This window comes from Engystomops pustulosus, chromosome 1 (genome assembly GCF_040894005.1).
Source record: "Engystomops pustulosus chromosome 1, aEngPut4.maternal, whole genome shotgun sequence".
Classification (NCBI taxonomy): domain Eukaryota; kingdom Metazoa; phylum Chordata; class Amphibia; order Anura; family Leptodactylidae; genus Engystomops; species Engystomops pustulosus.
The window spans coordinates 271,001,091-271,018,916 of NC_092411.1; the positions used below are offsets into that span (position 1 = coordinate 271,001,091).

Sequence of the window (17,826 nt, forward strand, 5' to 3'; positions counted from 1 at the left end):
TTACAAACAAACCTCTGGATGTTGGTAATTTATTGTACTTTTGCCTTAGGCTACAATAAACAACTATAATAGATATCACAGGTGTCTGTAATTAAGATTTATTCTTCTGGTTCTGATGACAACCCAACATTTTTAAAATCCAATCGTCACAGAGAAAGAAAAAAAATTTTGGCTGTGGTTACAATTATAAAGTATACAGTTCCGACTTACATACAAATTCAACTTAAAGGACACCTGTCATCAGGTCTGTGTCACTAGTCCTGTCACTACTACCTGTTGGAGCAGCTCACAAGGATCCCATCCCAGCCTTTATCTAGTTATTTCATACATTATTCATTGTAAAATCATCTATTCTTTATTATGTAAATGAGGCTGGTCACATGGTCAGAGGCAGTGATGTCACCCCTGTTACCCCTCCCCTCTCCTCCCCCTGCTCATGTCTGTGTGTAATGTATAGTAAAGCATTGCTAGTGTGTGTGCTGCATCTGCTGACATGCTGCATCCTCCTAATATACAGGTGAGAGACACAGACATCAGCTACACATGAATCTGACATGTTCTGCTGTAACATGGCTGCCTGGAGCTGCTGTATCTCTCCTATACACACACACACATGCACACACAGGCTGCAGGGGGCGTGGCCACCAGCACCAGGAAGCACATCATCATACAGCCTCACACTATTATACAGGCTGTCAGTCATGCACTGGGGGTGTGGCTGTGCCTCCCACTCATGAATAGAGTGGACAGCTTGAATATGCTAATGCTTCATTGGACATTTCACAGGTCATTTGCATACAGCTTTAGGACCTCATTGCTTAGGTTTACAGGCATGTAGAGGGACAATGAAGGGATAGAGGCAATGCTCTCTAATGGCAGTTTATGAAAATATATTTAGTTTAGGGGGGTTATTTTGCATGACGGGTTCTCTTTAAGAACAAACCTACAGAACCGATCTTGTACGTAACCCGGGGACTGCCTGTATAAATCGGTAAATCCGGTGACCAGGAAGTGACACGGACACGGGTCCCTCAGGGACTGTAACCACTTTTTTTCTCTCTCCATTATATTTAGTTTTTTTATTTATTTTAAAACACAATAAAATATAATCTTTTCAAACATTCGTTTGCTTTTGTTTACACAAATCCTTAACGGGCCAAAACAAAACAGAGACGATGTCAGACGGACCTCACAACCAGAAGACTAAAGGAGAGAATGAAGAATAATCCTCATATTACTTGCAGTTAAATAAAAGCGGATTAGCTTTGTTTAGAACTGGATGGCGTCTCATGGGAATGAATATTCTCCTTGCATTGTTGTTATAAGCTGCCAGTTCTCATGTCACTCATGGCGCAGGAGACAGAGTAGACAGCGCACAGTCTGAACATATGCACCCGGCTGGAGATCTCATTGCTATGTTTATTTAGTGATTTTTATAGCATTATCCACATTCCTTGTTGCGGCCTGTCATACAGTGTTAAACATCGGGAGATTTACCAAGACAAAACTTGTGGTAGAAACACGTACATGCCCAGGTTAAATCCCATACAGAATCATGCCAAAAACATATAGATCAATAAGGCTGGTTCACATCTCGTTTTTTTTGTACATGCTCAGCAGATATGTCAGGAAAGCTCCCAACGGATAAGCTGAGCATACATATTGACCTATAGTGGCAGACAGAGGTAAAGTTATTGCCTCCATATGACCAGTATACATCAGATCCGCTGAAATAGTATACGAAGTATACGCTCAGCAAAGGCAATAGTAACCTATGGGGAGAAGATTCAATAGCAACGGGAACTCAGTGATGTCACTGTCCATAAAAAGTCCATATTTCCTACAGTGACATCCAGGGGCGCACCTGCCATGAGGCGATTTGAGCATCTAGCCTCAGGCGGCGCGCCTCCTGCTGGACGAGGGGGCGTCACCGTGCATCCGGCACCATGCTCCCCGCCACCACCGTGCCAGCATCGCCTCGGGCAGCAGACAGGCTTGGTTCACACCTGGTGACATCACTGGGGAAACAACCTTTACAATTACTGGCTACTACCGTTGTCCACTCCTCCCCCCACATTCAGGGAGGAGGAGGGGTCTCCTGGCAATGTATACCACTGTATAAGCATACAGTAGGATACGTCTATGCCATAAGTTGTAAGGACACGTTGGAATCGCCTAACGTGTCCTTACAGCGTATAGCCAAAACAAGATGTGAGCCGTAGCACCACGTGCACACGGAAGAGGGGGAGGGGGTGAGCGCTGTAGGCCCTCTCCATAGAGATACATGGTGCCGTAATACGGGGAAAGATAGGACATGTCTGCACTGTATCGCTCCGTACCACTCAGTGCGGCCATTACTGGCCTATGGGGGATGTATATGCAGCCGTATATACGTCCCCCAACAGTCGTGTGAATGTAGCCTTGGTTTGACACAGATCTTCAAATTCCATTAAAGGGAATGTGTCATATATAGCGTCATCATATTCTGTAGCGCACATTTAAAAGAATATGTTTTAAGTTAAAGATTTTTTGAAGAATTTTTGATTTTCTTTTAATAAATTTAATGTGTAACTTTTTTAAATTTTATTTTAAAAAAAGTGATATCCTGCAAGTTTTACTCTGCCAATAGGCTTATTAATAGACTGACACTTGCTAGTTCTGTAGGGGGTTGGTTACAGAAAGTAAACAAGGAGTGGTACAAAATCCCTGCTGCAGTGTGTGCATACTATTCAAGAAACGGCAGACCTTTAACTCCAATCAAAGGTCATGTACCAAATATGACGTTTGGTTTTTCCTACGGTGTCAAATACATATTTCATGCTATAAAATTGTAATTCGTTATCATAATTTACTGACTTTGAGATGCACTTTTTAGCAAAAAAAATGTGCCTACGTCTTATAGTCTAAAGCTGTGGAGTATCCCGCACTACCTGACCCTCCTCACCTCTGTCCTAGAGGTTGAGTGAAGCGCTGACAGAGCATTTCACCCAATCTCCAAGAGAGCAAAGCCTCTGCACCACTCTCTAAGTCTCCTGGACAATACTGCAGGTCCCAGAGTGATGTCGGACCACATGTGTCTGACCACATAATTCCTGCATCACTACAAGGTCCTTAAACCTTTTCATTCTGCCAGAGAATGGAGTCAGAGAAGAAATTGCGGTTGGGACTTGGGAGCAGTGCTTTGTGTGTTCATGTTGAGTGAATGTATGTAGCAGACCTTAGAAAGTAAATGTAGTAAAAGGTGTGGTGAATGGTTGAATATATGTTTATATATATTTTACAAAACCCTTTAAAAAAGATTTTTTGATGTCTTTAAAAATGACTTCTCAATCTCCTCCGTTACATTCTTGGAGGCTGCTGCTGCAGTACAGAAATTAAAGGTACCCATCTCCTCCCCGACTTTCCTGAATTCTTGACCTTCCTAAAAGAATGGTTAATGATGTAGCAGAGCTAAGTCACACAGATCCACAGGCTCTCTCTCACCTGCTCCTCACCTCTTCCTCAGGAATTCTCTTTGGCCTCACAAAGGTAAGCAGGGGAAGTAAAGGAATCTGTCAATGAATATTGACAGACGGTCCCTAAATACTAGTTCCATACTGGCAGCATGGTGGTAGCAGTGAGACCTGTCAGGGACAGGGAGGCAGGGCAGTGCAGGAAACAATGAATATGCAGGACTCACTTACTGTGATCTGACTAACCTCAGGTGAGTTTCATATAAGTTTGCAAACTGATTTTTTTTTTAGGGATCATTTAAAGAAGAGTGCAATGTTTTTTAATAGTTTCTAATAAAGTATTTATTCTGGGTACATTTATTTGAATAAAAGGTTCTCTTTAATGGCAGATATTTATGGCTTTTTATAACACTGCATTCCATACTCCACCGGTAGACTATTTCCTTGTATAGCCCCAAATACCCACGTGGATTATATTTAACCATAGTATATCTATCCCTACAAGAAGGGAAGAGTTATCATCTTATTGTGAAATTTTGATTTGTGGGGTTCATTAGAACACTTGAGATTTGGGGGTGAAATGCTGGAAAGATCCTGGAGACTTCAGGTCTGCCATTTGCAGAGTAGGGAAAAAAAAAAAAAAAGGAACGTCCGGATTACAATGTGGAAAATGACATGGTGACTTTACAATGCTTATTCTCCCAAGAATCAGATAAATGAGCGTGTTCTTGCCTGCAGCACCATTTCTCCTCTGGCAAAGTGTCAACCTTCCTCTTAATAAACATTGTATAAAGCCGTCGCGTCACTCTCGCTGGCGTGGAGATAGAGTGTTTGTTTTCAAACACTTTGGCATAACCGAGAAAGATCAAGCTGAATAGTGGATAGTAAGCGGCATTAGATAACCTTCCCCTTATATAAATTAAAGGAAACCTACCATTTGATTTGATGCATTATGAAGCAAACATACCTTGAGACTGCTGTAGCTACACTGATGCAGGATCACGTCTTGGTTAATCCCTGAGCTGAGTGGTTTTGCTGCTAAAACAGATATAACATTATGATAATGAAGCTCTGCCCCTTCTATCTCTGCTCTGGTGCTTGCTTTGCCGCTTCCCATAATAGGGGAGTTTCTCTCCGATTACATCATCATCATCTTCCTGACAGGCAGAAGTAATCAAATCGCTGCGCCATCCCCCAGCTGCTGTGTACGAGTCATTCAACTCAGATTGATTAGTGCTTGACTAGTCATGCTTAGTCATTCTTTACATAGCAGCCATTTGCAATTCCACGCTCCCGTGTTATGTGTGAGCCAGTCTGTCCCAGCTTTCCCAAGGTCCTGAAAGGTATAATATTTTTTTTTTTTCAGCAAAACCACTCAGCTCAGGAATTAACCAAGATATGATCCTGCATCAGTGTAGCTAGAGCATTCTCAAGGTATGTGTGCTTCATAATGCATCAAATCAAATGGTAGGTTTCCTTTAAGACTAGAATCCAGCTTTATAGGAAGTTTTAGAACTTTCATGAAGCAGTAAGGGAACTCTAGAAGATTGGCGCTCAGAGCAGAAGACATCCAAGGAATATTGACTGTAGCTCTGGAGGAGGTGAATTTGTCTAAAAGTCCATGGATATGGTTCTGTGTTGTGTGATGATGGACCAGCCACGGTTCACCATATATGAAGCCTCCAAGTACCCCATAATAATCCATTATAGAAGAAGATGGCATCCAAAAGAAATGAAAGGAAATCTACCATCAAAATCCATCCTCATAAACCAGGGACATTACTCATAGATCCAGGCACCGGGAATGTGATAATCTTCTTATATTTGTTATCCATGGCCTCTTTCCTTCTAAAATCAACTTTTAAAACTATGCTAATGAAAGGCTCTGGGAGCCTTGCACCATAGGTAGAAAATATATAGCTTTTTTTAACTATATGATGCACCCCAGATTTATTCATCCAAAAAAAGTAAATCATATTTGACACCAACTGAATATTTCCTGTTGGTCAAACACAAGCAGAGCACACACAGCTTCACATGCAGCTCTGCTACCACCATTCACTCACACGCAGCTCTGCTACCACCAATCACTCACTCGCAGCTCTGCTACCACCAATCACTCACTCGCAGCTCTGCTACCACCAATCACTCACACGCAGCTCTGCTACCACCATCCACTCACACGCAGATCTGCTACCACCATCCACTCACACGCAGCTCTGCTACCACCAATCACTCACACGCAGCTCTGCTACCACCAATCACTCACACGCAGCTCTGCTACCACCAATCACTCACACGCAGCTCTGCTACCACCAATCACTCACACGCAGCTCTGCTACCACCATTCACTCACACGCAGCTCTGCTACCACCATTCACTCACACGCAGCTCTGTTATGCATGGGGTGTGTATAATAAATCCAAATGCAGTACAAATAGGGTTGCACCAATACCAAAATTTTGAGTGCGATACCAGGTGAAGTATCACAATATTTGATACCAATACGATTCTTTCAAGAAAAAAAAAAATCTTGATTCAATATTTAGGGTGCAGACACATGGGGCGTTGTCTGGGGATGAGGCTCAGCCCAATCCCATTCTATGCATTTCCAATGCAACCTATGCGATTGGTAATGATATATTATAGGTTAAAAAAAAAAAAAAAAAACAGATAATGTAATGACCGAGAGATCTCTGAGAAAATCCATTTCTATATACCAGTGCATGGAGCTTGTGTCACAGGGCATCTCTATGGAAGCTCTAGTAACAAACTCCTCCCATAGTTTAGTAGATAGCAGTGCTGGATTTCTATGGCAAGTAGAGGATAAAGTTCAAATCCTTGTGTGGGAAAATAAATTTTTTTAATTGAATAACATAAAATAATTTGAATACCTTGTGTCTGTGGAAGCCGTGGGAGATGTAAAGACACCATATATATGGACCCGGAGGAAACCCACGCGAGCACGGAAAAAAACATACAAACCTTTTGGAAATGTTGACCTGGATGGGACTTGAACACAGAACCCCAGGGCTGCAAGGCTGTAGTGCTAACCACTGATCCACCATGCTGCCCATGCTTACCTGACCCATCTATACAAAGGATTCCCCACCCTGACCCATCTATACAAAGGATTCCCCACCCTGACCCATCTATACAAAGGATTCCCCACCCTGACCCATCTATACAAAGGATTCCCCACCCTGACCCATCTATACAAAGGATTCCCCACCCTGACCCATCTATACAAAGGATTCCCCACCCTGACCCATCTATACAAAGGATTCCCCACCCTGACCCATCTATACAAAGGATTCCCCACCCTGACCCATCTATACAAAGGATTCCCCACCCTGACCCACCTATACAAAGGATTCCCCACCCTGACCCACCTATACAAAGGATTCCCCACCCTGACCCACCTATACAAAGGATTCCCCACCCTGACCCATCTACACAAAGGATTCCCCACCCTGACCCACCTATACAAAAGGATTCCCCACCCTGACCCACCTATACAAAGGAATCTCAGTATTGAACAGTTCTGAGTATGAAAGTATCGCACAAGTATCAATGTTTCAATGCATTGTGCAACTTTACGTGGAAATGCCAAAAAAAAGCAGTTTTCTTAAGAGCTATGTTTTTAGATTTTACTATGGGTTAATATGTTCACCGAAATACCAAATTTCTATAGTTCTGTAATGTCTGAATACTTACAATAAAAATGTAAAATTTTTACAAAAAGAACACATCTTTCCATCACTATATTCTGACACGGTGTCTCGATTTTTCGGTTTAATGAGCTGTGTGTGGTGTCAGGTTGAGGGGGGTCAAGTTAAAGTTTTGATTCCTATTATCTTGAGAACTGTACAACATTTTCGCTTTAACCCTTGGGTGTCTTATTGTTCATACAAAAAATTGCAATACTACTGCAGATGTTGCCAAACAACATGACTCCAAGGCTCTCGACTTTCATGGCAACTGATTGGTTGCAATATTGAGCTGGCCGTGCGCCATTAGGTTCCGTGTTCCAGTTTGACTGCGGTGACCAACAAGTTAACTGCCATGATTGGTGCCATCAGGGAAATTATAATACAGCAGACAACTACCCTACATGGAGAGAGCTCACAGGCTCAACCTCTCTAAACAGCCTGTAGCGCGATACAACATATACAATTGTATAATGTATCACCATTATCTTCCAAATCACCAAATATGTTGATGTGTGCCCCCTCTGGCACGATCCAATCTTCTTTTAGCTCCTTATGCCCTTGGTTTTTACAGAAAATAGTGTACAAAATTATGAAAATAAGCCTGAGGGGTTCCAGGCTCCATGGAAGGGGTTTGCCCACAAACAAAAGTTAGGCCTTCTCCACGGGAGAGGGCCGAACATGCTGATCAGTGGGGGTCTCAGTGATGAAAATGAGGGGTCCGATGGGGTCCCACGTACCTCCGTCAGACTCTTCGTTGCTAATGGAGCAGACTGCCGTGCATGACCATTCTGCTCTATTAATCTCTATGGAGCTGATGAAAATAGCCACGCTATAGGCTCACCGTGGATAGGGCCTAACTTTTGTTTGTAAGAAAACCCCTTTAATGAAGCCTGGAGCCACTCAGGCTCATTTGCATAATTTTTAAAGCCTTGTTTTTTTTGTAAAAATAAGAGCCTAAGAAGCTAAAAGAATAGTGGATCCTGCCAGAGGTGGCACACACCAGCAGGTAAGTGTGCTTAGGTCACAATCCTTGATCCTGACGGTAGATGTCCTTTAATTCTATGGAAGGTATAAATTACTGAGTAAAGGATGATGCTGTATGGTGATGGAAAATAGGGCCACCAGTCAGCACTCCCCCCCTATGGAATTCTCTCTCAAATTACAGAACACTGGGAAACTGTAAAGATGGATCTGGAAAGCTTAAAGTGCTAAAAACCTTTATGGCAATTTGTGAACTGGAAGACTCCCATCAAATTGTAAAAAAAAATTTGAAAAACAAAAATTGAAAAAAATGTTAACATTTTCTCAGTTCTGCCCACATCAATAAAACTATTAATCAACTGAATATTACAAAAAACTCAAAGAACATATGGTTGGAAGCTAAAAAGTACAAAATGTAATTCCTGTAACGTTCCAATGGACTAATGTGTGTCATACATTACATGTGGCCTGAAGGGATTTCCACAGGTTTCTGACTGCGCACATCAGTTATGTAGTGAGGCGGATGGTGAGAGTTTTTTTTCTTGTTTTACATTTGTCCTTTTGACTTGGGGTTTTTAGTCTACACTTTTATTTATTTAACTTTAATTCCCATGAGGTTTCCAGGCATCTTTTACTTAGATTAAATCTGTGACAATCTGATTGGGATGAATGGTCACAAATACTCGGAATAAAGATTTTCTGATGGACCTAGGATGGACATATGCTCCATACCAACAACGTGAAAGAATGTTAAAAAAAATAATAATTTTATCAACATTGGGCCATATTGTATTTCAACAAATTTGGCAATAAAGGTTATAGTTTTGAGTTAAAATTTTAGATAAAAAAAAAAAAATCTTTGCATACACAACTTTTTTTTAAGCATGTGATATAATGAGGTTTCTTTACTCTGAGGTTGTAGATGCAGAATACAATAAAGGGTAAATTTTGGTTCCAATGATTATTCTGTTTTCATAAAACAAAAATAGCCAAAAAAAGTTATTTTCAAAATTTCTGCTCTTTGGTAAAATTTCCATATTAAGCAATACTTCGGTTACTTGCTATGCCTGGATTGATACAATTTTTCCCCTTTTTCCCAGACATGTCTTTAGAACCTTCAGTAATGGGCGTGGTCTATGAAAAAGGGTTGTGGAAAGGCGGAAAATAGTCGCTGCTCCTGAAAATTAGGGAGGTACTCCACATTGTGGCGCATAGTTTAGACCAGCTAAGAGCAGGTCTTAAAGTGTCTTAACAACGATGAATATGTCGCAGAACAAGACGAGTGTTATCAAGCTCCTTACTGTCGGAGCAGGCAGCAAATTAATGAATTTTCCCCAACATTTTGGAGATAAGGTGCTAAGGAGAGTTCTTTCCTACACATCTTCTGGTCCATGTTACTTTCCCCTATCTGGGCTTGGGTCTGGAATGCTATCCTATAATTACAGAGGAATCCAACGAAAATCACGATCCAGCGCATATGGTAGAATATTTTCCAGCTTTTATTGACTCCAAAGAGGACAATACAAGATCACATGTGCTGGAGCACTGCGTCCACACAGAGGGCTACAAATCTTTGCCAAATTCTATCCTATAGTTACTGACATTTCGTTACCCTTGGATGTGGTCTTCTTTTTGCAGCACTACGGTTATAGATCAGTCCTGATCTAAGAGCTCTCTCTCATCCACTTCCTGGTAATGGCTGCTAGATCCTGTATTCCTACCATATGAAAACAGCCTGCTCCTTTCTTCACCTCTTTAGAGTCAATGATCTCATACACATAAGGGACCTGACCACTTCTCATAAAGCATCATACAAAAAATTCCATGATACCTGGATGCTTTGGATAACCTTCCAGCAGTCAGATGCCTATAGATAGGAGTATTTGCTTACTCTGTGCCTCTTCAAGATAACCTTCCTCCGATCTAGATCACAAGATTGGTCTAGTAAGGTCCCATGCACACCAACGTTTATGGTGGCCGTAAGGATACTCCCTTAAACCCAAATAATGCTCCCTTAATTACCGCTATCTAGAATACATTGTAATTTCCAAATACTATAACTCCACATCATGAAATAGTTCTGGATGGTGTTAATTTGCCTCAACGTTATGGTTCTTGTGGGCTTCAGAAAAAATAAGGAGCCCTTCGCTACTGCCCCTTTTGCGACCCCCCGTAACACCATAATTTGGTATGTGGGAAAAGATGAAAATTCTTCCAACAGTAAGAATTTTCAGAAGAAATTAAAACCATTAGGATGCACATCCAGCCCTTCAATCTATCAGTGGAAGATAAACTTCTGCCCATGTAACAATGGACTGCACTCTACAAGTCATGACTCTTGGCTCGCAGCTTCTTACACAAAGTTGTACTATAATAATATGCAAACCAAATTCTTACACGGAATTGGAACATGACTGTGAATAAATAAACTAATATTACAACTGCCAGAACTCGAGTAATGACACTTACACTGCTAAAAGAACAATAATCTGGCGTGTGGGAAAAGAAATAACGAGACCGCCTTTAGGTAAAAGGACAAAATGGAGATTTTATATTTGTGGAAAAAAAAGTGGAGCAAAAGTAAAAACATATCGCACATCACTCTAATGCTGGAGACTGAAGTTCAGATGAGCTGGTACTTAGACCCTACCAGGAGTGTACATGCAGTGGTGGACTACCTACCCCCCCCCCCTCTTGTAACTGATTTAGAGGTTGCACTGCAGAAGGTGACATATTTCATTTTCGTTGAAGCGCCTCTGGAATACAGATTATAGCTGCATTCGTTCCGTCGTAGGACACAACCTCTAAAAATGCCCTTAGAAGGGATGAGCAGACCCAAAACTTTAGGTTCAGCATCCTCCGTTCGCCTGCTCCGCCTAACCTGAATGTGATGCTGCCAATCAGGCAGCCTTATGCCCCTAGTAACTAGGAATGGCTGTGATTGGCCTCCAATGCTAGTGGTGTAAAGCTGCCTGATTTGCTGCTCTGTAGCCCATCATGCAACACATCCAGGTTAGGCGGAGCTGGCGAACGGAGGATGCCGAACCCAAAGCTAATTTCTTCTTGCTATTATTTTGTAACATTGAAGGTATTTCTAGGGCCTCACAGCAGCTTATCTCCTTCCTTATTTGTGGCTACGAAGTCTAGCCTTGACATTTCTGAGGTCAAGGGGACATAAACTAGAATTTGGTCAATGAAAAACTCACCTCCGTTGTCCACCACAAACATGCTAAGATTTTGGCCATATGGTCTCTATGGTGGGATTGTGCTCTCCTCCCGCAGTGCAGCCACTCTACTTTCCGGTTAGTCCTGGTTTCCTTACTCTATTTGGCCTCCATCTCTTGCTCCCGCTCCTTTCCCTTCTCTTTTATACTTTTTATAAACTAGTGCTTTATCTGATTGGATATTCTCTTACACATAAATCTTCAGCCCCATCTGCTCGGGGCAAATCCATGGTACGAAACTTATTTTTGTACCCATTACCATATTCAGGTATAAGTTATCCTTTTTGCTACGACTGGTACTCCTTCGTACCCATTGTTGTGAATTTTTGTGTTTTAATATATTAAAAAATATTGCATACAGGAGAGGATTCCAAACCCAAAAATAATTTTGCAGTGATGTACAACGATCATTAGTCACATTAGCTCCTGCCTATTACTAGGCTCACGCTGCATTTCCCTTATTTTTTACCAAAAAAATACACACCGAGACCAATTTTATTGGTTGCCAATGGTCCTACAGTATGTTATGGGAGAAAAGCACCTGAAAGAAAGTATATCCCAAAATGGGAGGACATAACAAATCCATGTGGATGTAGTAGTCCTTCGTCAGAATTGTACCCAGTGCTCACCACAAAACCACTATGGATCAGAATAATAACAAACAGCATATTTCAGCACGAAACGTTCCAAATGGCAGAGATTTAGTGATTGTGCAAAGCCTAGTTTGACAGAGCTGACTGCAGTGCCAAGTGCTTGTTATATGATCCCGATACAAGTGCCAAGTCACTGCGATATGGTTTTTGTCCTGGGTCAACAGCCGGTCATATGGTTCTGACTGTGATCCAGATTCTATCTCTGGTGGAATCAACATATCATCTGCAATTCCCAAAGGTTAGGGGGTCTATGATAAAAACTTAAGGCTCGAAGAGTGGAGAGCAGCAGGTATGGAGTCTCAAAAAGCCCAAAAAGAAAGATTCCAAATACAACAGACTGGGTACTACAATCCCTTGTAACACCCAGAACTGACAAAGTTGAGCCACAAAAAATTATGGAAGATATAATCGAGTCATCTAGTGTCAATCATATGGGGAGTCATTTACTTAGGGCCGATTCGCGTTTTCCTGACAGGTTACCCGAATATTTCTGATTTGCGCTGAATTGCCCCGGGATTTTGGCGCATCGGTGCCGGCATGCACGCGACAGAAATCGGGGGGACTGGCCGAATGAAACCTGATGGATACGGAAAAACCGCCGCATTTAAAAAAAGAAATGTGTCGCAAGACTTGCACTTACCTTCACTCAGCCCGGCTCGGTGTATTCCAGCGCGTTCCGATGCTCTTCAGCACAGCAGCGCCACCTGGTGGACGTCGGAGAAACTGCCTTAATAAATCCCAGCCGGACCCGAATGCACCACAGAGAACGTGCCGCTGGATCGCGAATGGGCCGGGTAAGTAAATCTGCCCCATGGTTTTTAACGATTTTGGAAATGGATATTATTACGACCTTCTTGGAGTAATAAGAATACAATAATTTTTGCAAATGAAGAGCAACATGGAGAGAGGCCCATAGCCCAAGTGCCGTTAGTCGGGGAACATGGCCATGGTTGAGTACAGGCCCATAGTAAAATATAAAATTGACGTTACCAATCCATATAACGCGAGTCTGTAATTTGACCGCCCGCTTTTAAGAAAAACAAAATGTAATCTCCTAGTTCTAATAAACATTTGGCAATAAAATGAGAAATTGTCAGGAGAAAGGCAAACAGGAAACATATTGATAGACATGGGAACGAGCAGGATGTGTATTTAGTATCACTTTGTCTTCAGAGGTATGCACTATGGATCCTGTGTTTCATCAAAGTCGATCAAAAAATCTCTAATCCCCCAAAAATCGCTTACATTTATAAATGCATATAAGATTAAAAGGTAATTATTTTATTATAACACCGATGGATCTTTAGTCCCCATTTAGCGATACAATTACAGGCAGTCCCCGGGTTACGTACAAGATAAGTTGAATTTGTATGCAAGTCGAAACTATATATTTTATAATTGTAGATCCAGACAAAAAATTTTTTGGCCCCAGTGACGATTGGAGTTTAAACATTTTTTGCTGTAATGGGACCAAGGATTATCAATAAAACTTCATTACAGACACCTTACAGCTGATTATTGCAGTCTGGGACTATAGTAAAGCATTCAGAGAGCTTCACCAGAGGTCAGATGGGTCTGTCTGTAACTATGGGTTTTCTGTAAGTCGGGTGTCCTTAAGTAGGGGACTGCCTGTATATCAACATAAACTTACCCGATGTTTAAATGAATCATATTTTACAATTTTTTTGTTTTTTTATTTTATTTTATCTCCCCATCACATATTGTCAGCATGTTGCACAATTAAAACAAAAAGCCAATTTTTACCCCGACCACCAAACTTCATAATAGTCTGACACTTCCTGTTCTGTAGAGATCAATTCTCAGTGTTCATCGCAGGCAGGATAGTGAAACAGAGTTTTAGTAAATATTGGGGTAAATCGCCTTTGGTATCCTTCATGCTTTATTGGTCTCTGTTCATTTTCCTGATGTTTCAGAGTGGATATTGAACATGATGGGCAAGTCTTTAGTACTAGGTCTTTCAAGTGGACAAGGCCTTGGTAGCTCTTGAGTCTTTGGTTCAAATACAACGTTTCGTACGTAAGTTTTTCTAATATTTCTAAGAATTTCCTCTGGGTACTTGGGTGTACTCCCAAATATGATACATTACACAGGAATCTATAGTGTAGTCTATAATGTGGACTGTGGCCAATATGAGGGAAGACACTATGGAACACCTTGGCACTAAAATTTTTATATAAATGTAAGCTAAATTGATGTTGCCTAAAGTAAAGTAAAAATGAAAAATGACAAATGATCTAATTCAAGGTTTCTACCTTAAATGGATTGCCTGACTTGAAAACAACAATTGACTACGGTATTTTTCGAACTATAAGGCGCACCGGAGTATAAGGCACACCATCAATAAATGCCTACTAAAATGTTTAGGTGCATATATAAGGCGCACCTGATTATAAGGATGAGTGACCAGCAGGTGGCAGACCTGTGCACAGCTCAAGGCAGCTGTCTATAAGTATATATTTCTGAGAAAATCAAAGGATTTTTAGTGCGCCTTATAGTCCAAAAAATACGGTAATTTTTTGTACTAAACTTACGTGACCCTGCTGTCAGTACCCTTAAAAGGTCCTGTCTTGTAACATGCTGTTGAAGGGTAGGTCACCACGTGAGCAAATCATTCAGCAGTGATGTGGCCTCACGAGTTGAGGTCACTGCATATATCGATGGTTCACCCCCCCCCCTCGAATGGCTCATCACAGGACAATAGCTACAAGAGGCCACAACTGATGCGTCAATGGGAAGGCCTCTTGTATTTCTGTTAAAGAAGCTTTATAATTGAGTCTGACAAACCCCTTTAAAAGTCCCTGTATTTATGTTGGGTAGATTAAGTGATAAATTCAGACCCTTGAGTAATAATAACCGTCACGTCCCTCAAGAAAGAACAGCTGTAGACGTAAGACCGGAGACAGGCAGACTCAAGAGTCCCAAAACTCCCTCTTCAACAAATGTACCTCAAATTCAAAGAATAACCCAGCGAAAAAGTCATCTGGAGGCCGATAAACATTTAACCAACAAATAAAAAAAATATAAAAAATGTTCCGAAAGTGACAGAAGAAAAAGAGGAAGACGCATTTGGGCTACGCGTTCTCATCTGCTGTCAACGTTTATATCCATATCCCATTGGAATGTTGGCAGAGAACTTTAGCTATTGGTGCGGAATCCTGGATGCCAAGAGGGAGGTCATATCATTCCACAAAATTACACAGTCAAAAAAAAAAAAAAATCAAAAAGTTGGGTGCCCAGAGTAAATTGAAACCAGAATTGTGTGCAAGTTCACACAACGCCGAGCACTCATGTAACCGCTGCACATACTTTTTTTTATGAGTGAACATCTGCAGCCAAACATATGCTCTTAAAGATATGTCAGCTTATAAACATGGATGACGCAAGCCCTTACTAAGCAGCAGAGTAATTGGAGGATCAGAGAGAGAGGGAGACGGCCCGAGGAACAGATGTGTCCGCTTATTCATTTACAAGCATGAAAAAAAAAGGGGGGAACGAAAAACATAGATCAACTTTTAACCCCTCTATTTGATGGATAATTCAGCGTGGACTCAAATGGTTCTGAGAAACGACACTTGAGAATGACATCTAAGAAAACAAACAAACAAACAAAACAGAACATCCACAGAAAAAAAGTAAAAACAAAATACCCAGAGTTTGATTCAATTGTATTTTCTTTAATTTATCTATATGTCCCACGGTTAAAGTCCTGTCTACCAATCCGATATCCTGTGCAGGAGCATCACCCTTTTCCGTGACAGCCAAATTAACTAAAAAAAAAAAACGACACTTGAGAATGACATCTAAGAAAAAAAAAACACACAAAAAACAGAGAACATACACAGAAAAAAAAAAAAAGTAAAAAATATACCCCGACTTTTTATTCCATTTTATTTTCTTTATCTAAATTTCCCATGGTTAAAGTCCTGTCTACCAATCCGGTATCCTTATCCAGGAGAATCTTCCTTTTCCCTGTCTGCCAAATTAGCTAAAAGGGGTTGTCCAGGTTTAAATTGTTTTTTTATACATGGCTTTGGGAGGGGGCTTAAAAAAAAAAAAAGAAGAAGAAGAATATATACAGGCAGTCCCCAGGTTACATACAAGATAGGGTCAGGAGGTTTGTTCTTAAGTTGATTTTGTATGTAAGTCGAAACTGTATATTTTATAATTGTCGATCCAGGCAAAAAAAATGTTGGCCCCAGTGACAATTGGATTTTAAACATTTTTTGCTGTAATGGGACCAAGGATTATCAATAAAGCTTCATTACAGACACCTTACAGCTGATCATTGCAGTCTGGGACTATAGTAAAGCATTCAGAGAGCTTCACCAGAGGTCACAGTGGTAAGAGGGGTCTGTCTGTAACTATGGGTTGTCTGTAAGTGGGGTGTCCTTAAGTAGGGGATGCCTGTACTCACCTATTCTGCTGATCCCATTGTTCTGCAGCACCACCTGTCACTGCTGAGTCTCTGTGTGAATAAAGAGGCCGTCAGTGATGTCACGACTACTGATGCATGCCTGCTACACCTTGAAACTAAGAAGGCACTGTAGACAGTGCTCGGCAGTAGTTGGGGCAACAATGTCCTGGGAGAACGCTAGCAGCAGAAAAGTTGAGCATATGGTCTTATTATATTTTTAAGCGCCCTTCCCAAACCATATAAAGAAAATAACAGAAATCTTTCAACTCGGACAAACCCTTTAAAAGGGAACCTGTCACCAGCATTTACACTATAACAGCTAGTTATAAAAGCGAAAAGCTTATGACAGGTTCCCTTTAAAGCAAAAAAAAAAATTCATTTTTAAAGCCACTTTTTAGGTAATATTTCAGATATAAAGTGATTACCACACACACTTTATAAAAGAAAAAGATTTCTATGTTGTTTTTTCCCCCTCACATCACCTGCTGTGAGCAGAAGATTTGAAACCTGTTCTGAAGGCAGTGCAATGCAGATAGATAAGGAGAAGGGGCTAAAATGTAACATCTTACAAACCTATGAAAAGATTCACTAAATAATTCAGCTCTTTAAAGATAGAAGTATTTCAGGGGAATGTTAGGAGTTAAACCACTAGCTTATAAAGACACTGTGATATATGGAGGAAAAAAAAATTCACTCTACAACAGGACACAGGAGCATTGTACAGACATGAAACCTGACAATGGATCTAATGGGAAAGTGGGGTCCCTTCACTTGTGATCTTTGGGGGTCCCAATTTTCGGACATCGACAATCAGCAAGTTATTCTCCTTATTTTGTATTACTATAGATTACTACATTTTGCTTTTATTCTGAAAATCTTAAAAAATTATCCAGCCACTTTCCAATATTTTAGTTGCATTATGATGAAATTTTTTCTTTAAATATTGGGCGTGTATCTAATTGTAAATGAATTAAACACAAATCAAAACTGACTGATTGCTACATGGTTTGCTTCATATTACATCCTGGACTTGTAGTAATCAGGGGTGTTACTCCCAGGGTTGCAGACATAGTAATCGTTTTGAGGGCCCAACCCTTAGCGACCTTCAGCACACAAATAAAAACATTGGGGGAGATTTATCAGAATTGTCCCAGAGCAAAACTGTTCTTGTTGCTCATGACAACCAATCAGAGCACAGCTTTCATTTTATAAACAGCTGTGGGAAAAAGAAAGCTGAGCTCTGATTGGTTTCCATGGGCAACTAGCATCTGATAAATTTCCCCTATTGTGTTATGCTTCATCAGACTCTCTATATACAGTGTATGGAACAATGGCCTCAAAAAGAGACAAGGCAATGACGTCACAAAA

At 40.9% G+C, this 17,826-nt stretch overlaps 1 protein-coding gene across 8 annotated transcripts in view; it reads right to left on the reverse strand.

The window, feature by feature from the left end:
* The window catches only part of GRK4 (G protein-coupled receptor kinase 4), a 198,195-nt gene that overhangs the window by 56,877 nt on the left and 123,492 nt on the right, over window positions 1-17,826 (reverse strand). For 6 of the 8 annotated variants that reach the window (XM_072126163.1, XM_072126161.1, XM_072126164.1 and 3 more), the window contains one exon: window positions 15,692-15,811. The exons of the other annotated variants lie outside the window; for them this stretch is intronic. In XM_072126163.1, coding sequence (XP_071982264.1) covers window positions 15,692-15,811 — 120 coding nt within the window. The remainder of the gene's footprint in view (window positions 1-15,691; window positions 15,812-17,826) is intronic. 8 annotated transcript variants of the gene reach the window in all.